The sequence below is a fragment of the Arvicola amphibius genome, chromosome 4 (genome assembly GCF_903992535.2).
Source record: "Arvicola amphibius chromosome 4, mArvAmp1.2, whole genome shotgun sequence".
Lineage (NCBI taxonomy): Eukaryota > Metazoa > Chordata > Mammalia > Rodentia > Cricetidae > Arvicola > Arvicola amphibius.
Genome location: NC_052050.1, coordinates 2,708,105 through 2,731,832, shown reverse-complemented (window position 1 = coordinate 2,731,832; position 23,728 = coordinate 2,708,105). Strand labels below are relative to the sequence as shown.

The following is a 23,728-nucleotide window of genomic DNA, read 5'->3' as shown; positions in this document are numbered from 1 at the left end:
AGCCCCCCCGGGGTGGCACTCTGAGATCGATGTGTCATTCTCACATCATGGACTAATCCTGGGGGTTTTAATACTTCAGAGTCTGCAGGGCCCACATGGGATCCCCAATCTTGCGCAATTGTCTCCTCAGTGAAGCTGCCTGACCGCTTCATCAATGCCGTGAACAGAACCCTCCAGAGGCGGTGGCCCACCACCCACCCTCTGTCCCCGCGGCTTGACTACAAGGGTTCCCCGGAGGCTGGCCAGGTGGCCGCCGTACCTGGCGTAGCTTGTATTCTTCCTCCACCTGGCCCAGATCATTCAAGTGGTTGAGCCAGGCAGACACGTCCAGCCTCCGGTACAGACTCTCTTCCGGGTGGGTCTCAGAGGATGGCAGCTTGGGCCTTCGGATAGAGAACTGCATGCAAGTCCTCTCATCTGTGACCTGCTGGATGGGTGGGAGGAGCCCCGGGTGGAGAGCAGGATCTCAGATCTTGGGCTTTGGAAGCCTGAGATGCTGTTCCCAGGATGTCAAAGCCAGTCTCTCCTCTGGGAGGAGGGGAGGCGCTGTCCCTGCACACAAACTCCTAAATGGCAAGTGTAATTAGACACAATTAAAATGAAAATACCTTCATCCTAACACCGCTCTCCCTCTGCAGCTCACAGCCTCCACCGCCCCCACTCCCTCTCCTGCCCCAGCCGCAAAGAAAACCAGAATTAATACCCCTTACGGCCCAACTTCCCTCTGCCAGGGAGAGCCTGCAATAGATTCCATTCGATCGGCCACATACAAAGGCCCGCTGTTCGGCGAGCGGGGGGAGCCAGCCTGTCAGACTGTCTCCACGCGCAGTCACGAGTCCAGGGCGAAACCGCAGCTGACATTTAATTCAAAAATCAAAGGTTGCTCGATGCAGAGGGGGGCACATACCTCTATTGTAATAATGGGAGCTGGCGGGAGGCTCTGCGGGTAGGGCTATAAAGTCAGCCCCCGGTTCTAATAAGCACATACAGAACCTTAAGCAGGTGATTAAAGGGCTCTTATTGCTCTGTATGCAGATTGAGCAAAATATGGCAAGAAGCCTTGTCAAAACATGAGTCTTCAAGGGCTCAGAATGACTTTCAGAAAGGCCTGGGCACACAGTTCAACCCCAAGCACATTGCTGGCAGCCACTGCAAACCAGACAGCCAAACGCCATCGTCCCCAGGGGATCCCTAGAGCCAGACCGGTGAGGAAGGTGTCCTGGGATGGTCCCAGACCCACGGGTTTGGGAGCTGGTATTCTGGGAGAGGCATTTCCACCCCTGGCCCTAACCAACCATGTCCGTTCCACTCTCCGCTGGGTTACCTGGTCCCTGAGGTGCGTCTCTGTGCAGAACTTCCACTGCTGGAACACCTCGGAGAGCTTGTCCAGGCCGCCGTGGTGGAAGTGGAAAATCTTATATTGGCTCTCCCGGCTGGCCACCACCAGCTGGCCACTCGTGCAAGCCTCATCACTAAAGGGTCACAAGGTGGGGGAGGGATGGAGGCGTTCACGCAGGTTCTGAGGTCTGAGTTTAACCAGAGCAGGCTGTCAGCCACCTCAGGCAGGAAATAGTGAGCCCCACGGGAGTCTGGCTGCCTGTGTGAGGAGTGGTGTCAACCAAGCTCAGTACTTCCTCTACCTAGGAAGCAAAGGCAGCTGGATCCAGAGAACCCTGCACACCATTCCTGAGCCACGCAGGAGACCTGGAGGAGTGCGGAGGGCTTGCTGGAGGCAGATTAGGACCACGCAGGGATTTGCTTAACCTCTTCTACCCTCATGTCTGAATCATAGGGGTTCCCGGAGGGGGCTTCCCGCAATCTCCCTCCAGACTGTCACCAGACCCGACCACCTCAGCACCTCAGGGATTCCTACAGGGACTTTTGTTAGGGTGCTGACTTGGGCTGACGTGGAAAAACCGTCGGCAGGGGGCAGCGACTGGGGTCTATGAAGGAAAGGCCACCTTTCTCTAAAGGCCAGCTATGCAAATGACGCATGGTGCCCCCGAGGCACAAAAGCCGGCACTGCTCATCAGCAGCACCCACCTGGTGTGGGTTTTCTTTCCTGAGCAGGATGTTGGAGGACAGAATGGGATGACCTCAAGTGGGAGTGCCACTCACAACAGTGGATCAGGGAGGCAAATGGCCAGCATCAACTAGACCAGCTGCAGCCCCTCGATGTCCGCGAGACTGGAAATGCACATGGCTAGATATGCCTCCCCACATGTGTGCACATGCATCTGTACACGCATGTACACACAGGCACACATACTTGCGCACACTCATATACACGCCGCCAGGAAGCAGACTCACCTGAAGAAGAGTCTCAGGGAACGCATGTGGCCCAGGTCCACACGGAACACACCGTAGATCTGCTCCAGGGCACATCCCCGCTGTGGTTCATCCCAGCGAGGTGTCTGCAGGAGGCCGTTGCTGTCAGGGAACCGCAGGTTGGCATCCAAGCTAGAGGGGGAGCTGGCAGAACAGGTGGTGTGAGGACCTCGCATCTCTCCGCTATGCCAGCCCAGGAGAAGAATGGGGAGGGGGACACGCAACATTCACCCCAAGTTTAAACACATGGCATATGACGGAACATGCTTTGCCGGAAGCTGCGCCCCAGATGCTAGGGAACAAACAAGTGAGTGAGTCGGTCCGTTACTCTTTGGGCACAGTGACAGTTTGACTGGAAAAGCGTCTTTTTCATGAGCAGATGCCGAGGTACCTTGATACAGGCAGGAAGTTGCCAGGATGGCAGACAACACTAGACAGAGCTCACACCTCCTGAGTGAACAGAGGCGTGTTACCAAGCCTCCCCGAGCCTCTACATCTTATTTATAATGTGACGATAGCAAGGATATGTGTGGAATAAGCAACTGTAAAGTGCTTGGTCCCCTGGGGCCTGTGAAGGGCAGCTGCTCCGTCACAGTCTTAGACAGTATAGTGCTTCTACCCAGGTTAAGATTTCTTGTTTCTGAAAAACTATGTTTATATGAGGAAACACATAGGCTACTAACACTAACTATAGACCGTGACATGGGGACATGGGCTTGACCACTTCCCACGTGCTGGGGGGGCGGGGCGGAAGGGGGCGAGCACAGGCATCAGAGCATGTGTCAGGGCCAGAGTCAACATCAGGGATCTTCCTCGGCCTCTAAGGGTCTCTCAGAGACCCTGGAGCTCACTGATTGGCCAGACTGGCTGCCCATCAGTGACCCTGGAGCTCGCTGATTGGCCAGACTGGTTGCCCAGCACAGGTCTCTTGTCTCATTTTCTCTGGTGCTGAGGTTACAAGGGTTTGTCGTCAGAAAGTGTAAGTGCAAGGGATCAAACTCAGGTCCTTGTGCTCGCACAGCAGGCTCTTCACCCGCCGAGCCCTCTCCCTAGCCCTCAGGTTTTCGTTTTTTTTGAGACAGTGTTTCTTTGTGTAGCCCTGACTGTCCTGGAACTCGCTCTATAGACCAGGTCGGCCTTGAACTCAGAGATCTGCCTGCCTCTGCCTCCTGAGTGCTAGGATTAAAGGCCTGTGCCATCATCGCCCGGTCCTCATGTGTTTTTATAGCGTGTAATCTTATTGCATGAGTAGTAGGATTATCCACTCTTCAGAAAAGGAAACTGAGGACCAGAGGGGGCCACACAGCCAGTGAGCAGCAGAGCTAAGACTGGATGGAACCTGAGCTCTGTCCTCCCTGAGCGTGTAGTATGGCTATGCCACCCTGTCATTCTCTCTCTTTTTTTTATTCATGAATTATTTACATTTTCTTTTGCAAAATATTTTATTATAGTTTTAGGCATCGCTGGTTTAATCCTGGTGTGTAGATCTAGCAGTAAGTTCCGCAAACAATAACGCGGGTATACCCTGAGCAAAGGCAGGCAGGAGTGGGGTTTGCAGTCTTGTACTGGCTCGGCACAGTCAGTAGCTGCTCTCCGCTAGAGCAGAAGATCCGGTGTAAACCACCCAGTGAACAGATCCCTGGGAAGCCTGGGTCCAGCCCCTCCTCTCTCAGCATCAAGGAGAAAACAGGGCAGTTCAAACCCATCACAGTCCCCAGAATGTCAGGCCAGTTATAATATGACTCTCCTTCCCAACCTATGTCAGGAAGTCAGGCCAGCAGGGTCCTCCCACGGTCCAGGATGCACCCCAGTCTTCCTCAATGGATCCTGCTACTGCACACTGTAAAGTCCTCTGCCAAAAGCAGCTTCCTATACCATCCCTCGCATGGTACTGCTAGGCTGTGTGCGAAGAGGCTGGGGTTACTATACATCATGTCATAGGACCATCCTCCAATACCTTCCTAATCTCCCAGAACCCCACAAAGCAGGCAGCAAGACACTGTGTCAGGGTGCAGGCAGAAGGCCCCTGCTGGTCCCTGGGAGTTGGGAGTGGGGCTAGAGTAATGTGTTTCTGAAAAACAATGGTTATATGAACAGGCTTCCTGTTGTGATGTCAACATGGTGACATTCAGGAAAAGGAGAGCTACGCAGACATTAAAAGATCAATGGTTGCCAGGGACTGGAAGAGAGGAGACACGGATGGGGAAGCACAAGACAATACAATCCTCTCTATGACACCACAAGGTTATTACCCGTTTGCCCAAACCCAGAGAACATGCAAGAGCAAGACAATGCCTTGTGCAAACTGTGGGCTTCTGGGTGATAAGGGTCCATTAGTGTAGGTCCATTCACTGTCTCGTGGCTGATGCTGGGGTGGTTGGGTCCTCATGAAACCAAGGACACACACACACATACACACACACACGGGAGATCTCTGCAGTGAACCTAAAACTATCAAGCCAGGTGTCACGGTGCAAGTCCATCACCCCCGCACTCCAGAAATGGAGGAAGGAGGATCAGAAGTCTAAGCCAGCATGAGGGAGCTGTGCAGTAAGTTTGAGGCTAACCTAGGCTACCTGATAATGACAATAATAACCAAAATGAGCTGTCCACATACTGCATATAATAACAATTAATGCTGTTAATATATTAATATGCACATAAATTATAGAAATGAATACTACGCAGGAGAGTGTCAAGAGGAAGGAACACACAAGAAACATTATGTTCACGTCTAGAGTAATAAAATGAATTCAAGTGCAAAAGAGACCGTTCTGGGCGGGTATTAAGTTGGTAATAGTTCAAAGATTATAAACTCTTAGCTAGGAGCAGAGCAGTGGCTGAAGCAGACCCAGGTTCAGGTCCCAGCGTCCACATCAGGCGGCTCACAACTCCCTGTAGCTCCAGCTTCAGTGACCGTACAGCATCCTCCTCTGGACCCTGTGGGCACCTGTTCTCTCTCTCCTGATCTATCTATCTATCTATCTATCTATCTATCTATCTATCTATCTATCTATCTATCTATCTATCTATCTATCTGTGTGTGTGTAGTCTTAGCAATTCATATATATATGTATATATATATGAATATATATTTTATATAATATATATATATCTTTGTGGGAATAAAAAACAAATATTGGAAATCTAAGCCAGGAGGGGTGGCTTATACTTGGACTTCCAGAACTTGAAAGGCAAAGGCAGGAGGATCAGAAGTTCAAGTCGTCCTTGGCTACAAAGTAAGTTGAGGTCTCAGTGGGCTATCTGAGACCCTGTCTCAAAAACAAATCAAACAGGCAAACAAACGTGTGTGTGTGTGTGTGTGTGTGTACACATGTATACCAAGCCCCAGGGTTCTCAGGAACACTTTGGCACAGCTTAGAGGAATGCAGGAGACTGGCCTAACTCTTCTGATTGGCTTAATATACCTGTGTGTTTTAACCTTTTTATTTCCTCTCTAGCAATTAGTTCAAGGAGGATAAGCCACAAAACCACATGCATGAGTAGACATGGAACAGCCTATTGGCAAAACTGACGAAACTCTACCAACTAGGAACGGAAGGGAGCTTCCTCAGGAGAGGAAGGACACTGTGTAGTGGACGGTTAACATCAGACTCAGTGGAGAAGAACGAACTGTTCCCCTCAGAAAGTGGGGGTTAAGGCTGGCGAGACGGCTCAGTGGTTAAGAACACTTGTTGCTCTTGCAGAGGACCAGAGTTCTGGTCCCCAGTCCCTACATGACAGCTCACAACCATCTGTAACTCCAGTTCTGGGGGACCCAACATCTTCTTCTGACCCCCTAGGGCACCAGACATGCACACGATACATAGACATACATGTTGGCAAAACACTCATATGCATAAGCTTAACAAGTATAAAAGTAAAACAATAAAAATTAAAACAAGCCAGGAGCTAGGTAACAGTTCTGGCTTCCACGGGTATCCTGTATCCTCCCATGTCCACCTCACCTCTGCATAAGACAGGAAGAGGGAGGGGGAGCCACAAAGACCCTGAGGGGGGGGAAGCGCGCAATGGTCCGCACTGGTGGAGGATGTGACTGTTTATATGACGCGTCTCCGGGGAATTGTAAAACAACTCTTAGAGCCCGCAAGTGTACTGAGCACGTTTATAGGCTGGATGGTTAATAGAGAAAACCGGACTGCCTCCTTGAGCCATGAAGGCATGACTGGAAAATGAAACAACACGTTTAACTTAAACCAGAAATAAAGCCCTGGCGGGGGGAGATGGTTCAGCGGACAAAGCTTTGCTATGGAAGTTTTGCGACCAGAGTTTGAGCTCCCAGAACCCACATAAAACCCTGCATCATCCCAGTGCTTGGGAAGTGGAGAAGGGATTCCTGGAGGCATGGCTGGCTAGCCAAGCAGACTCAGGGATCAATGGTTGGGTAAGAGATCCTGTCTCAGTAAATAAGGAGGACATCAAGGAAGACGCCAGATGTCAACCTCTGCGTGCGCCCACACATGCCAGCATGCACAAGGAACACACATCCACAAAACAGTCCAGAGACCATTTGGGGTCGGTGATGAAGGCTGGTACACAGCCAGCACAACACACCAAGAAACTATTCCGCCGAGCAAAAGAAGCCAGACCCAAACAGAGTGCACACGTGTGTGATGCCATCTGCATACAAATGTACCCAAATAACTAACCCCAAAGTGGGAGAAATGGCAGTGTATGTGTGTGCGTTGTGTTGGGGGGGGGGGTACGCGCGCCCGCTTGTGCGTTACTGAGAATCGGACCCACATCCTTAGACAAGCACTGTTACAGAGCTATACCCCAGTCCTCTTTTCATTCTTTCCTCTGAGACAGGCTCTTACTGAGTTTCCCTGGCTCTTTTGATGCTTCCGTCTTCCTGAGTCAGCCTCCTGAGTAGCTGGGACCACAGGTCTCTTAGTACAGACCTGACTTCCAACTTTGTTATTGCTGTTGTGTGAAAATACCAAAGTTTCCTGTCAAAACATTATTTAGATTTGTTTATTTTACTTTTGTGTGTAGGATTATTTGCCTGTATGTATATCCGCATACCACATGCGTGTCTAGTACCTGAAGAGGTCAAAAGAGGGCATTGGATCTCCAAGAACTGGAATTACTGCCAGCTGTGAGATGCCATGTGGGTGCTGGGAATTGAACCCAGGTCCTCTAGAAGAGCAGCCAGTGCTCTTAACCACTGAGCCATCTCTCCAGTCCCCTCCACAAGCATTTTTAGAGCAGTGTTCAGTGGTGCTGAATTAACCACAGGATTCCGCATCCCCACCTGCCTCCCCGAGAACACTCGGTTGTGTAAGACAGAGGCGCTATGACATCTGTGAACTGATGTACCACTTCCCTGCCTTCTGGGTCTCCCACAAGTGCATCCTCCTGCCACAGGAGCGTTTCACTGAGCACAGAGTGTCAAGGCTGGTCCGCTACGCAGCGTGAGTCTGACCCCACGCCCCTCCAAGGCTGAGTGACATCACAAGGTGTGGACAGACTACATTTGTGCATGTATCTGTCCGCTTTGTCCTCGATGATTCTCTGAACACAAGAACGTCCTCAGGTGGCTGCTATCTAGCCTTTCAGGTACATGCCCTGAAGAGGGATTGCTGCATCTTCCTATCTTTAGATTTTTCTGAGGAAGTGCCACCCATTCCCGTTTCCCACAGCAGTGGGTCCACTCTGAACCCCACCCACAGCACACACAGGTTCTGCTTTCTCTGCACTCACCAACACTCCTGATGGCCTCTCTGTTTTCACATTTACAACAGCCTTGCAGCATAGGGCGCTCTCCCTGCAGCTTTGGCTTGCTCTCCTTGGTGGCTCCTACACCCCTGCTTAGTGGTTCCTGCACCCCTGCTTGGTGGTTCCTGCACCCCTGCTCAGTGGCTCCTGCACCCCTGCTCAGTGGCTCCTGCACCCCTGCTTGGTGGTTCCTGCACCCCTGCTCAGTGGCTCCTGCACCCCCCTGCTTGGTGGCTCCTGCACCCCTGCTCAGTGGTTCCTGCACCCCTGCTTGGTGGTTCCTGCACCCCTGCTCAGTGGCTCCTGCACCCCCCCTGCTCGGTGGTTCCTGCACCCCCTCTGCTCAGCGACTGTGAGGATCTTTAGGGAAAAGTCTCACTTTGGGTCTTTAGAGAGTCTGCATTTCCTGGATATTAGTCTCTTATTAGATAATGTGATTTTGTTGTTTTTGCTTTATGCTTACTTGATGGGTTGCATTTTCGCTTCGCGCTTGACGTACAAACTTTAAGACAAACAAACAAAAACTTTCGAATTCTGGTTTGCCTGTTTCTCCTTTGGTTGCTGTGTCTCTGGGCCACACTGCATCGCTGTTGCCAGGTTGCAGGTGGTTCCCACGGCACAGGGACTGGGAAGACTACCGGAAAATCAAATAAAAATCAAATAAAAAAAATGCTCTTATCTGGGATGTGGTGGGGCTGTAGGGTCATGCACCATAGATAAAAAAAAAAAAAAAAAAAAAAAAAAAAAAAAAAAAAAAAAAAAAAAAAAACTTGCCAAACTGCACACTTCAAAATGCAAGGGTTACTGAACGGCAATTACAGCCCAATGGAGCTTTCTGGAAAGATTTATTTTATTTTTTATAATTGGATTTATTTTTTAATTTTTATTTTATGTGTAGGAGTGTTTTGCCTGCATGTGTGTCTGTGCACCATGTGCATGCATGGCACCCTCAGAAGCCAGAAGAACATACTGGAACCCCTGGAACTGGAGTTACAGACAGCTGTGAATTGCCATGTAGGTGCTGGGAATCAAACTTGGGTCTTAACCACTAAGTCATCTCCCCAGACCGATTTACTTTAGTTTCAAGTAGACATGTGAGTGTGTGCATGCGTGTGCACATGCGGACGTGCATGTGTGTGCGTTCGTGTGGTGCCCACATGGATGCAGGCGCTCAGAGAGGTCAGAAAGAGCATCAGTAACCCTGAAGTTATAGGCAGTTGTTAGCTGTCTGACATGGGTGGCTGGTAAACAAACCTGTGTCCTTTGTAAGCGAAGCAACTGCTCTTAACCCTCTGAGCCACTTCTCCAGCCCCCAAAGGAGGTTTCCAAATGCCCACCAATATCAGCCTTGCGTCACTACTAAATTTCTAAGCATGAGAAATCATTTTCATGTATCAGGGCAAGGTCATATGGTACCACACCACTAAGCTGCTATAAAAAGTTTCACGAAAGTCTTGAATAACCAGGGGAAAATTTCATAGTATACATCAAATGAGGAACAGGAGATTTATCGCTGTCAGCATGGCTTCATCTGTAATATAACCTTGCAGATTTATCTCCATACATATGCTATGACTGTTACAATTATGGATGTCTCTAGATGGCACAATTAGAGTTTGCTCTCATCCCCTTTATTTGTTCAGGTTTCCTAATGGGAATAGTGTATCATTTTGATTGCCAGAAACACTAAGCTAATCTGCTATATTCTTATCCTTGTTGTTTGTTTTACATGAAGCCTAAATTTCCATTTATATTAGAAAACAAAGTGATAATTTAGAAAAGAAGGAAAGGGAACCAGGCCTGCAATCACACCTCCAGGGGAGATGGAAGCAGAGGATCAGGAGGAGTTCAAGGTCATTCTCAGGAGTTCAAGGTCATTCTCAGCTATGTAGTGAGTTCAAGACAGGAGACCTTATCTCCAACGCAAGAGGCAAAGAAGGGGGAGGATTATAAAAACACTAAGCCAAGGCTGCCATTCTCCAGTCCCCTGGGGTTAAGACCTTCTGACCCTAAACCCAAGTGACTTTGCTAACTCTGTTCATAAACTGAAGACATCAAGAATGCCCCCACATGTCACACATGGCAAAGTGTAGCACAGGGAGGTGGCCACGTGGTTCAGGAGACTGGTCTTCCCAAGTCAAGAACCCACGCAGGAGAGGAGCCAACCCTGTCCAAATAACACAACTGCAGCAAGACTCCAGAGAGCATTTCACACCTCCCTTCGCCCTTCATTCAGAAACGGCCTCCAGTCAGCCTCCTTGGTCACCAGGCACCCCGCCCCCCTTGGCCTCCCCACCCGGCACCCACAGGCTCCTCAGCCAGCCAGGCTCTTCTTCCTCTTGTTTCCTAGGGCTGTGGTTAGAAATGGCCAGAGCCAATCGGAAACCACAAGAGAGAATCTTCACAATTCTGGAGACCAGGGAGGGGAGATCAAGGTGTCAGCAGGGCCACACACAGTTTATAAAAATCTGGGGAAGGTTCCCTTCTGGGTGATGGAGATGCCCAGAATCCACCCAGAGACAAAGAAATCCCATAACGAACCTCAACTGCCTTTGTGCAGTCATCGACAGGTTGACAGTAAAATGTACACGGAAACCCAACAGATGTGGAGAAGTCGGGACCAAAGAAAACAGGAAAGCCAGACCTTTCTGAACCCAAGAATGTCATGGTGCTGTCCCAGTGTACAGAAAAACGTGAATGAAGAAGCAGATCCAAGAATCAGACGTGAGCCCTGGTGCTGAGCCCACGGGCTCTGAGAACATCCCAATAATCCAACGTGGGGAAGATCAAACTTCAACACACATCGCTGGGATAGCCAGATTCCCACACACAAGACAAAGAAGTTAGATCATTTCTCATAGCACCTACCAAGATTTGCTCAAAGGCCGGGGCACAGTGTGGTAAGTAAGCAAGAAAGAAGACTTGGATTGGAAACCCTAGCAGCCATGTTAAAAAATTAATAATAATAATAATAATAAAACAAAACAGACATGGTATGATTCCATTATATGAAACATCCAGATTAGCACACTGAGAGAGAGAAAACAGACCCGAGGTTTCTGTGACCCAGGCGGCCAATGGATATGACTAGCTGGCATGGGGTTTCTCTTCGGAGAGGTGTGAAGTTCTGGAGTCAGACACAGCCACACAGTTGCAGGTATGGACTGCGTGCGTACCATGGAAGTATTCTCACGCTGCCTGGATTATCTCCCACAGAGGTCCACTAGCCCATCTCCCAGGTTACCTGAACTAAGCTAACCTCAGGAAATGCTTTTTCTATTCTACAGGGCCTTCTGACTGTCCCCCCTGACCTCAGGACAACGGGCATGGTGCCCATACGCGCTTTGATAGGGATGAGGCAGCCACACTGAACCAGCACTGTGTGGGTTGTTCAGGGGCAGGAGGCAGAGGGGATCAGCCACTGGGGAGAAGAGGTCCTGGGGGTGGAGAGCTGAGAATCCCTGGGATTAATAAGTGAGATCATCAAGGCGTGAGGAAAGGCAACAGTCCCTTGAATCTGCCCTAATGTGAGACAGGGCCCCCGGGGGACCAGAAACTTGACTTGCTGGTGAGTCACCGAGTTCAGCTCCCCTCCTGGTGTCCTGTGGAAACTGCAAGTAATTTTACATTAAATTACCCCTCTGTGCCTGTTGGTTGGAAGGAATAAACACTTTTTTTTTTCCGTGTGTGTGCTGAAAATTCGCAAAACAGGGCCAGGGAGAGGGCTCGGTGGGTAAGGATGGTCTGTGCAAGTCTAAGACCTGAGCTTCAGCTCTATGGCTCCCAGGACGAGACCAGAGGCAGGCAAGAGACCCCCGTAAGTTTGTGGGTCGGCTGGCCTGGCGTGTCATCTGAAAGTCATGGGTTGGCTAACCTGGTGTATCATCTGAAAGTCATGGGTCGGCTAGCCTGTTGCATCTGGAAGCTCATGGGGCAGCAAGCCTGGTATATCATCTGGACGCTCATGGGTTGGCTAGCCCGGTGTATCTGGAAGCTCATGGGTTGGCTAGACTGTTATATCATCTGGAAGCTCATGGGTCAGCTACCCTGGGTATATCTGGAAGCTCATGGGGTGGCTAGCCTGGTGTATCTGGAAGCTCATGGGTTGGCTAGCCTGTTATATCATCTGGAAGCTCATGAATTGGCTAGCCTGGTGTATCTGGAAGCTCATGAATTGGCTAGCCTGGTGTATCTGGAAGCTCATGGGTTGGCTAGCCTGGTGTACACAGTGAGGAATCACAGAGACCCTGGCTCAAACGAGGTGAAAGGCAGAGTGACCTCTAATATCGTCCTCTGACCTCCATGCATGTTCCATGTCATGTGAGCACCTGCACTTACACACACAAACACACATAAACACAGATAACAATTTCACAAAACACTGAGAAGCAGATTCACAGCCTGGCTCAGGCCACCCGAAGGTCCCTTGTCAGCTTTCGGGTGACTAGTCCCTTAAAGGCCATTTCTATGACTATACACAATTGGTGGTTCTTCCCACCAATTGTCTGCAGACACCGTTTCATGATCTGACTGGTTTCTGTGTTTGTCTGTTCTGCACCTGGGAATCTACCACCTATGGACTGAAAATATTTGGAAAAGGGCTAGGGTGTAGCTCAGGGGCAGAAAATTTGCCTGGCAGCTACGAGGTCCTGGTCCCCAGCCCCTCTCCCAACATACTAAGAAAAAAAAAATCACAAGTCCTCTGAACATATACTGATTCTTTTTTTGGTCACTACCAGTAAACAGCACACACAGCAGCTACCCCAACAGCATCTACACACGTATGAGAGTCTATGAGTCCTATGTGGGTTTTGTGTAAACAATATGCTATTGTATATAAAGCCTCAGGCATCTGCAGATTTGGGGATCCCTGCCTGGGGGTCCTGGCCTCCATCCTCTGTGATACTGAAGGGTGACTAGTGGCATAGAAGCTACGTTATGTTACATCATCTGGAAGCTCATGGGGCGGAGAACCCTGGAACCATCCAGGGATACGGATAAGCATGGCTATACCCGGTTCAAACTTAGGTCCCCTTGCCTGCAAAGCAAGCTCTTAACTGACAAGCTCTGAAAAGTGTGACCCAAGGCCAGCAGATGTGCCCAAGCATGTGGCCACCAATTGCCAGAAACTGGGCACAGACAAGTGTCCAGTAATGGAGAGCAAATGGACAGAATACAGTGTGTGGGGCTGGGAAGTGAGTACCGGCCTCCAAGCCTATTGAATTTGATGCCTGGGACCTGCAAAACAAAAAGAGAGAGACCCCACCTCTGCTAGTCGTCCTCTGACCTCCACGAACAAAGCACACACTGAATATCAACAACCAACGGGAGAACAGTGTGTGATGGTTCATCTGACATCAACTCTGGGACTTATGATCACCATGGAGACACACCGTTGGGTGTACCTACATGGGTATTTTCAGAGAGGTTTGAGCAAGGAAGGGAGACTCACCCTGAATGCAGGCAGCCAAACCCCACTGGCTAGAGCCAAAGAACGATGAGGAAAAAAGGATCCCAGCACCAGACCTGTGACCTGCGTGGCTTTGGGACTGACCTGACTAGGGCGACAGGAATGAAAATGACAGCCACAGATAGAGTCGTGCTGGGATCAAGTGGGCTGTGCCCTCTGATGGAGACCCAGCAAGGGCAGCTGGGAAACCTCAGCAGGACAGGTTAGGGGAGCAGCCTCAGGCTGCAGTCATCCGGGAGAAATCTGTGGTTGATACTTTGTGTCCACACTGTCAACATCCCTATTTGGGCAGAGAAATCTGTGGTTGATACATTCTGTCCACATTGTCAACCTCCCAACTTAGGCAAGGAAAGCGCTGCTGTTCCCCTGAGCCTGAACCTGGGAAGCCTTGCCATCCCCATGGTTCTGAGGCGTTAGGGTCTTTCGCATGGCCATACTTATGTCAAAAATACATACACATTCATCCAAAACTTCCCCTGCCCCCCACACATCAGCATTCGTCTGTCTGCTTCCTGACTGTGGACATCATGTGACCAGCAGTCCCCCCCTGCCACGCCTTCCCTGATGGGATGGACCATGCCTTCAAACCAGGAATCCAAACAAACCTCTTCTCCCGTAAGTTTCTTTGGTCAGATATTTTTGTCACAGCCATGGGGAAGTAATTACTATAGTATACCTATATAAATATTATTTAGCCCAAAAGAGGAAGTTTTGACCACGCACATGGAAGTAGCTAATGCATATTTCATTGTGGTTAAAAAGGGGAGTGCTTGCTGGGAGGCTGCGGCACACGCCTTTAATCCCAGCACTTGGGAGGCAGAGGCAGGGGGATCTCTGTGAGTTCGAGGCCAGCGTGGTCTACAGAAATAGCTCCAGGACAGGCTCCAAAGCTACACAGAGAAACCCTGTCTCAAAACATCAAGAAAAAAAATGGGGGGTGCTTTAGAGATTCCATTTTCTCTGCCCTTCACCTTCCCTCCACACTGGCCTGGTTATGATCAGGCATGACGCACACGAGCAGCAGGCATGATCAATGTAGAGGGGCTCACACTGCTGCTTGGGAAGGCTGGAAGAGGACAATGGGTTCGTGCGGGTGGTGGGAGGAAGGCTGACCACCTTCTCAATGGGTCTTTGAAGCTGTCTTCCTATCTACTCCTCAGTCCAGCCTGGCGGGGCAGGGGGAACCTGTGCACACTTGGAGCATCTCCCACAGGACCCACACTTTGGAAAAGGGACACTTAAGGGAGAAGCTGGTCTGCTCAGCTTCTCTGACACTGTGCACTCCCGACAGGCAGCAGGAGAGAAAGAGAGCTACAGGTCCGATTACTCAGAAGTCTCCGAACACCCAGATAAAACAACTCCACCAGGAACCTGAGCTCCTGGTAGAATCCTCTGGGGCTGGATGGCTGAGCTCCTGGTGACCGGACTCTGGGGCCACAGGTATTTCTGCCAAGCCAGGTCCTCTCTGGAAGTCGCGTCTTCCAAGTGGCCTATGAAAGGGGCGCCTGACCCACCCAGGTGTTTTGGGGGAAAACAAAAGGATTTGCTTAAAAGAGCAAGAGTGGAGACAACTGGAATGTTCTCTGAAGTTCCAGCCTCTGATTTCAAAGAATCCATGAATGACAATGATGGGGAGGGGAGGGGAGGGGACGGGAAGGAGGGAGAGGGGGGCAAGTTCACCCGGAAGTATAGAAGACAAAGGGTTCTTTTTAGCCTGATCTGTAACCAGCTGTTCTTGACATAAGGTCTCCAATGTCCCTAAACCTGTCCCCAGGTACCCAGCAGCTGTCACTGCAACACCGAGCCGGGGCACGGTTCCCAGCTGCACCTAAGTCTACTCTCTGGTGACCACAGGTTCACCATGGAACTGCTAGGGGCTGAGAGGTGACCTGATGCACTTCTGGGATTCAGAATGGCAGCAGCTACCTGGATCCCAGAGAGGCCTCCCTACAACTCTTCCCATGGTGATGGCCAGTCCAAAGCATGGAGCACTAGTGTGCGCTGACCTCACATGACCGGCTGGTGCACCGTGGCCAGTTATCAGTGTTGACCTCACTCTCTGTACACTGGGGTGAGAGCAATGCTGGAGGACTCCCAGAAGAGAGCTTTTCCAGGCTTATTCTGCCCCTCCTACATCCACATTAGAACACTCATTGTCAGATGGGGAGACTGAGGCCCCAGCTGCCACATTAAGCTAACTCTGATGTGTCCTTTGGTGTTTTGGGCTCTGGGCATGAAACCAATGGAAATGTGGAAGGAAGGGTTGGGAAGACAAAAGGGGGCAGGGTTTCTCTGTGTAGCCCTGGCCAACCTGGAACTCACTCTGTAGACCAGGCTGGCCTCGAACTCAGAGATCCGCCTCCCTCTGCCTCCCGAGTACTGGGATTAAAGGCGTACGCCACCACCGCCTGCCAGATAGATTCACTCTTGATGTTCCACCTGCTGGAACATTCTGCCTCGACCTAGATCAGCTCACTGCTTCCCCAACATGCAGAGCCTGGCCACACTGAGTCCCACACTGCAAGTTTCTCTGAAGTCCCACCTGTACTTTGACCCCTCCTGGGACCTCCCTTTACCAGGTGAAGGCACCAAGCCCCATGGCCCTGGGAAACAGTCCCCAGTGTGGTCCTTGTGCAGGCCTCAACCAGAAGAGATGAACGAAGTCGCTGGAGTCCACCAGGGGGTCCCCAGGCACCATGGAAAGGAGACCCTCTCAGTCTAATTTTGACACCATTCCTGGTATCTCTGCCATCTACCGAGGGGTCCTGTTCCCCCAGGCCAGGATGACATCTTCAATATCATATACACTTGGCTCCAAACGCCTGGCTTAAGGGACCATGGTGAGAAAGGTTATTTCTTGGTGACACAGGGATGGGGAGGTGAGTTTTGACAGCTCTATGGCTCTGGGCTCTCAACAGTTTTAAAAATGCACACAAAGCTAAGCTAAGCATTCCAAGCAAAACTGAAGACTGTCAGCTGTAATTAACATCACACACACACACACACACACACACAGAGAGAGAGAGAGAGAGAGAGAGAGAGAGAGAGAGAGAGAGAGAGAGAGAGAGAGAGAGAGAGAGCGCAATGGATCAATCCACCCACCAGGCTGAGCCCAGCAGCTTTCTGCTGACCAGTGCCTGGCTCTGGCGGCTGCTGATCGTTCAGCCTGCCATACCCAGGAGGACAATCAATGCAGTTCCCAGGACAGCAGGTCAGAGCAATAAACCTCCGCTGCCATGGTGGGGTTTGCATGCTTTCCAGGGCCTCCATGCTAGAAAGTCCCGAGGGAACCTTGTGCCGCTTGGCTTGCGATGTCATTTCTGACGAGTGGGGACGGGAGCAATCTGCGAGAAGCCGGCCTGATGCTGCCACAGTCCAGCCTGGAGAGCCACCTGGCTATCTCAGGCAGGAGAGCTGCAGGAAAGGAGGGATGAGTCGGAATAAATCACGGCTCTTTACAGGATGTCGCGCTCTGGGAATGAAGCTGCCGCAGCCGGCAGAACCGCATCCCGGCTCCAGCGATTAACGTGACACCACGTGGGCACGCGCAGGGCTAATTATGAGAGGTGTAAATCAGAGAGAGAGGGAGACAGGCACATCACTCAGGTTTATTACCCACACCGTTTAGGAAAAGATAACCAGGCTGGCCTGCCTTCCCCTTGCCAGCCCAGCTGTAGGGTGGGTGAGTGGATGGTGGGGAGGGCTGTGCCTTCATCTGCACTGGAGGAGAGGAAGAAAACGCCAGCCTCTAGGGCACCATTTTTATTTAAATCTCTCCTTAGTCCAATTGAGTGACCACTCCCTTTTCCCAGGAAAATGAAGAAACATGTCGCTCAACACACCCAGTGTGCTTCTGGTTTATGTGTGTCACGCGTGTGTCACCTTGGGCCCCGTTACCCACACGGGATGCTGTCGCTGCTATTAACTGGCATCCTTCATTATCGGCTGGAGACCAGCATGGCAGGAATCATTTGCTTTTCCTTTTCCCTTAAGGCATTTGCAAATATGCTCGGAGGCTAAGAGACGCCAGGGCGTCTAATAAATAAAGCAAAATAATTAATAGCCCGCTTGGTCTGGAGACTGTCCCCACAGCTCCTTTGCTGGGTGGTTGAGTTCCCATCTCATCATTGGAATATGCTATATTACTACACGGCAGCATCATGCTGAGCTTAAAAAAAAATCAGGCTGTTGAGATGGCAAGGAAAGACGCTTACCACCGAGCCTGAAGGCTTGGGTTCGATCCCCAGAACCCGCACGTCAAAAGTGAGAACCGACTCCCTAAATCAATCCTCTGAGCTCCGTGTGCCTGTGGCCTGCACACTCCCTGCCCCTACCCCCACACAAAACAGTTTTCAAAAGAGCAAAAAGTCAAATTGAACAGCTCCAATTTTACAGATGCTGTTGGGACCATTTGGAGTCCTGGCCTCCAGGTGCTCTTCCCTGCTAGAGATCTTTACTTTCCTTCTGATTTGAGTTACTGAAAGCTGTGTCAAAGTTGTTTACCAGCTCTGCTTCACGAGCATGTGTTGCCTTGGCCTTGAGGATCAGAGGATGAGGTTTTCACCTGTTGGCCCACCTGACTGTTGGGTACGTAAGCCTCCGTGGTGTTCTTGAATAAAGGGCTTCTTACCAGTGACTAGAGGTCCGTGTCTCTGTCTGTCTCTCTGTGTGTCTTTGTATGTGTTTCAATCTCCAGCCCCTTGCCCGAAGCTCGCAAACTGTATGATAGCGCAGAGTGTAGACAGGCATGGTGAGCTGCAAGACGCTATCATGGACAAGCATTTATCCGTGAGCCGATACGTCCTTAGGGGCTCCGTGTACACAGCCTAGGTGGTCACCGCAACACAGAGGACACTTTGTATGATGTAGGAAAAAAAAATGAGGAATGGAATACATTCTGTTGTGGCAATATTTTGTTTTTGCTGTAACAAAGTTTGCCTGAAGATCGGAGGGCAGAGTTGGCCAAATTAGTCAGACGTAGAGGCCAGGCAGTGGTGGCGCACACCTTTAATCCCAGCACTGGGAGATAGAGGCGCGTGGATCTCTGTGAGTTCAAGGCCACCTTGGGCTACGCGAGGTTGACTGCAGTCTGAAAGAAAAACAGAGCCAAGAGGTGGTGGCTCACACCTTTAGTCCCAGCACTAGGGAGGAGGAGACAGGAAGTGATGTGGCTGGGCGGAGAAAAGAGAGGGGAATATGAGGCTGGAGGAGACAGGAGCTCAGGATTCAGTCTGAGGACTTGTAGACCCCATTTGGTCTGAGGACTCAGTAGAGGTAAGAACTAGTGGCTGGCAGCTCTGCTTCTCTGACCTTTCAGCGTTCACCCCCTAATATCTGACTCTGGGGTCTTTTTGTTTTAAAGACCAATTAGAAATTGTGCTACAGTTTATCATGAGTCAGTCCTTGGGTAAGGCGGACTGATGAAGCCACCTGGTGACACTTGGTGCTGGCCATCCAGAGAAGGCCACACAAGAGGATGCTGGAGCTTCAAGCCTGTGACATCCCCAGGGTCACTATCACAAGACCTTCCGAAATGAAGCCACACACCTTTCAAGACCTGGGTGTCATAGTGTCACATGCCAGGAGGATAGGTATAGTAAGAGGAGCGTGGGGCCCCTTGTTTGGTCCGGGCCGCCTGGCTAGCTTAACCCCCCAAAATAACCACACAAAAATTGTATTCCTTTAAACACTGCCTGGCCCATTATCTCTAGCCTCTTGGCTAACTGTCACATATGAGTTTAACCCATTTATTTCCATTAATGTGTATCACCACTTGACTGTGGCTTACCAGAATGAGTCTAACCAGCATCCGTCTCAGGCTGGAGATTCATGGCGTCTGCCTGTCTCTGCTTTCTTTCTCCCAGAATTCTGTTCTGTCTATTCCAGCTACATAAGTTCCACCCTATCAAAAGGCCAAGGCGGTCTCTTTATTCAACCAATGAAAGCAACACATCCTACATCAGACAGGGTAGGAAGAAAGGGCAGGAGAGGACGCTGATATCACAAACAGATCAATGTGTGGTGTCCTGAGGTTTCTGCAGGACCAAAAACTCAGTCCCTACCCAGAGGCTCTAGGCCCACAGGGGTGTCGTGTGACAGCATCAGGGAGAGCAGGCCCTGGAGGATCTGTTAGCCCCAAACCACATAGTCTCACTCAGCAAGAGAGGACCCTAGTGCCTCTTCACACCCAGGAAGGGGCCTACCATGGCTGCTACACCCACCAGAGTGAAGCCCACAGAGCCACCAGGCTGACAGGGCCACACAGGTCACTGCGTTCGGCATATCGGCCCTGCAGGGGGCTCCTGTGTCTCCGGAGACCAGGCCACAGAGCTGAGCTCCCATGTCAGTGACTCCAGCCTTGAGGCTCCTGGGAACCTCTACAGCCTCTGAGTGGGTCCCACTGCTTCATGGAAATGGCTAATCACCACCCAGGCTGGTGGTTTCCCAACATTTTTGTGACGTTCCCCTAGGCAATTTAAAAATGGAATGAGCGCTAATAATAATTTGACTAAATTTAGGTGCTCCCCTTAGGCACTGATTAAATTTCATGAACTCTTTTTCAGGTGTTCAGCCCAAATTCCTCCCTCTCTCCCTCTGTCTCCCAGGCAGACTGGGGACTTACTGACCATCCTGCAGGGTGAGTGAGTGAATTCCATCTAGTGGGCAGAGTCCTCCTTCCCAGGCAGCAACACAGTGAGAGGGGCTCAGGGAAACGTGCAGTCAGAGTGTAGGATTCATGGTTGAGGGCTGGGCAACCAAGGTTTGTCCAAATGAAGGACTTGAAGATTGCCAGGGTGATCTGTTGGTGTCCGTGGGAGGGAAGGAAGCAGCTGGGACTCTCTTGGAGGGAGGAAGAGGGACAGAAGACAGAACCTCCTGGATTCTGGGCACCAGGACTTTGGGACACTCCTTAGCCTGTCTACATCCACAGGCTCCACCAGCAGGGGCTTCCAAGGCCAGGATGTCAAGGTCTCACTAGCTCATCTTAACACATCTCGACTCCCCAGTGACACGCCTGCCCCTCCCCAACTGGGACCCTGAGAGTTAACCCTGAGTATACCTAGGGATGACCTGAACCTTCAGGTCCAAGACAGGTATGACAGGACCCAGAGTGGCCAAGAGGGCTGTGGTCTGCCACATCCAGCCCTGAAGTGCCAGCAGCCCCTAGAGTCCCGTTTTCCCGATGGGTCACCAGCTCTTTATTTATGTCCCTTCTTCCTTCCCTCCCTCCACCCACGCCTTTCTTATCTAGTGCTGGGGATGGAGCCAGCTGTCTTGGGGCACCTGTGCTAAAACACCATGATCAAAGCCTCTTATAAAAGGAAGCATTCAAGTGGGCTCGCTATTTCAGAGGGTCAGAGTCCGAGGTGGCCGAGCGAAATCATGGCAGCAAGAACAACCAAGAGTTCAAAATCTGATCCGCAAGCAGGAGGCAGAGAGCATGCTGGGACCAGCGTCAGTCTTGAAACCTCAAAACCCACCCCAGCGACTCCTCCGCCAACAAGGCCGCATCTCCCAGTCTTTCCCAAACAGATCCACCACCTGGGGACCAAGCATTCAAACCTATGAGCCTGTGTGGGCCATTCTCATCCAAACCAGCACACTAACCAAGGGCTCCGCCACTGAGCCACCCTCCCAGTCCCGCTCCCTCCACCGCCCTCTAAAAGCCCTTTTTTTTCTTTTCTTTCTTTTTTTTTTTTTTTTTTTAGAGCCTGTCCTGGAACTAGCTCTTGTAGACCAGGCTGGCCTTTTTATTTTTAGTTTGAGATGGCAGTGTCTCGGTAAGCGTTCTGGGCTAGCCTCAAACTCCCCTTGTAGCCCAGGATTCAAACTTGCAATCCTCCTGCTCTCCTGAGCAGCTGAGATTATACGCGTGCCACTGTGCCCGGATCACGCTCCTTTCAATTCCACTCACACACTTGGCTGGACAAGCTGAATCTTTCACAGACCACCTATGCGCAAAGGGCGTAAGAATGACCCCACTCAGGAGCCTTGCTTCCCCCTCCCGTACCCAGTGTTCCCTGGGTTGGTTCAGGACTGACACCATCGCCAGGCATCGAGACACTGCTTCGCTTGGCTCAGAGCATTCAGGAGCAACCAAGACAGGGGCCACGGCAAGTAGAACATTCTTAGCGAAAGACAATTGCTTGACAATCAGGGTAGTTCCCAGCAGGCTGGCTCCAGGACAGGCTGGCTGTTTCAGCTCAGAGTGTCTCTGCAATATGTCCAGAGAAGCAATTCTGTGCCAAAGAAGCCCCAGGAACCGAGGACAAGGTTACCTCCTGTCCCCAAGCACGTGTCCCAAAAGGCAGCAATGGAGAAACAAGTAGGAATACATTCAGAACTGTCGGTTGTAAAGAAATGCAAAGGAGGATGGTGCCACCCCTCACTGCAGCATCAGATGGACAGACTGTGAATTTGGGGACAGGCTGACATATACCATGAAACTCTACTTCAAAAACAAATTTTAAAAAAGCACAGATAACTTTTCAACCACTATGTGAGCAAAGATGAGCAGAAGCCAGTACTGGGGACCTACTACAAGATGGGGGATGGTTCCTAGCCCTGGAAGACATGAAGCAGCCATTCCTCCAAGGGTCACTGCTGCTTGGCTGTCATGGGGTCAATGTGTTCGCAATCACTGAGACAGACAATTGAGAGTGTGTGGCTGTGACTCCTACCTTTTATCCCCCGACTTGGCCCCACACCTATCTCCAGCAGCAGCGGGGCACATGGCTCTCTGCAGGACATGCAAGCCTGGTATACACACGTGAATGCGCAAACACGTGTTAGAGGAAAAAAAACAACAGGACAGCATCTCCCGGCGTCACTGTGGGATTGTTTCAGTCGGCATAACCAGGACGGGGTCCCATTAGCATCTCGGGACGCAGGTTTAAAACCTTCATAACGACAACCTCCCCCGCCACCACATACACACCAGGCATTGTTTCCCTACACACCTTGGGCGTGTGATCATGGCCGTATATATACACAGATCCTGTGTGTGCAAAGGAGTTTGTGTGTGTGTGTGTGTGTGTTTGCGAGGAGTTATCTATTATAGCTTCGGATGCACTCACAGGCTGTGTGTGTGTGTGTGTGTGGTGTGTGTCTATGTCCTATCTTTGCACACATCTGCACTTCTCCGCATTGAGGGCTCACACTGCTCAGTTACCTGGCAACCGTCTCAGACTAGGCTGGAAGTGCCCTGCCCTGGCCTGTGTCTCTGGAAACCACTAGAGGAAGAATCTTACCTGTGGGCAAGCTTCGACACAAACGTGGCTGTCAAAGACAAGCAAAGAACAGGAAGCAACTGGATGCCCACAGAAAGGGTGTGGTCAAGGCAGAACACACCACACAGGGAGACGCTATGCAGACATGAAAAATGACAGCCAGGGAGAAGACAAATGGCATGGGGGAGAATTCCCGACAGAGCATGACCGGAACACTGCAGGATAGAGCCCCGCAGTCCCAGGGGAGTGGTAGGATCACCATGAAAGACAGTGGGTATGCTTGTGGCGTTCTGGTGGTGTGGGATCCGGGGGTCATGTTTCTAGGCACAGCCCCTCAGGTCCTCCTCCACCACATCCCTGTGTACAAATTACCACAGTGGAAACACACACACACACAGAGAGAGAGAGAGAGAGAGACTGGGGCTAGGGAGATGGCTCAGTTAGCAAAGTCCCCACATGAGCATGACCTGCATTCTGGTCCCCAAGTAAAACGACACGTAGCATGAAGACACAGGAGGGTCCCTGGAGCTTATTAGTCAGCCTAGCTGAATTAGTTGAGCTTCCCTGGCTTACTTAAAAATTAAGATGGAGGCACAGGAAGACGGCTGACTCAGTAAAACGCCTGCTGGAAAAAGCCTTAGACTCCGGGTAAATGGGGCACTGCACCCCCAGCCTTGGTGGGGCATGGGGACAGATGGGTTCCTGAAACACACGGGCCGGCCAGCCTAGCCGAACTGCCAAGCTTCAGGTTTAGTGAGAGACCCTGCCTCACTGTGTGAGGGGCAACGGAGGAAGGTGCCAGACACAGACCTCTGGCCTCACTTTCACGTGTGTATGCATGTCTGTGCACACACAAATGCATGTACATATACACTCATACACTACACACACCACACATATGCACACCTATACACATCACATGCATTTACAGATACATACATACACACACACCACACACTTA

The 23,728-nt window shown here is 50.9% G+C and overlaps 1 protein-coding gene across 3 annotated transcripts in view; it reads right to left on the bottom strand.

Moving 5' to 3' along the window:
• Tbc1d16 (TBC1 domain family member 16) overlaps positions 1-23,728 on the bottom strand; it is a 65,921-nt gene that overhangs the window by 13,377 nt on the left and 28,816 nt on the right. For 2 of the 3 annotated variants that reach the window (XM_038326632.1, XM_038326634.1), the window contains 3 exons: positions 2,311-2,472; positions 1,325-1,472; positions 260-427 (listed from right to left, as the gene is read on the bottom strand). In XM_038326632.1, coding sequence (XP_038182560.1) covers positions 260-427; positions 1,325-1,472; positions 2,311-2,472 — 478 coding nt within the window. The remainder of the gene's footprint in view (positions 1-259; positions 428-1,324; positions 1,473-2,310; positions 2,473-23,728) is intronic. The other variant, XM_038326633.1, reaches the window with a different exon arrangement.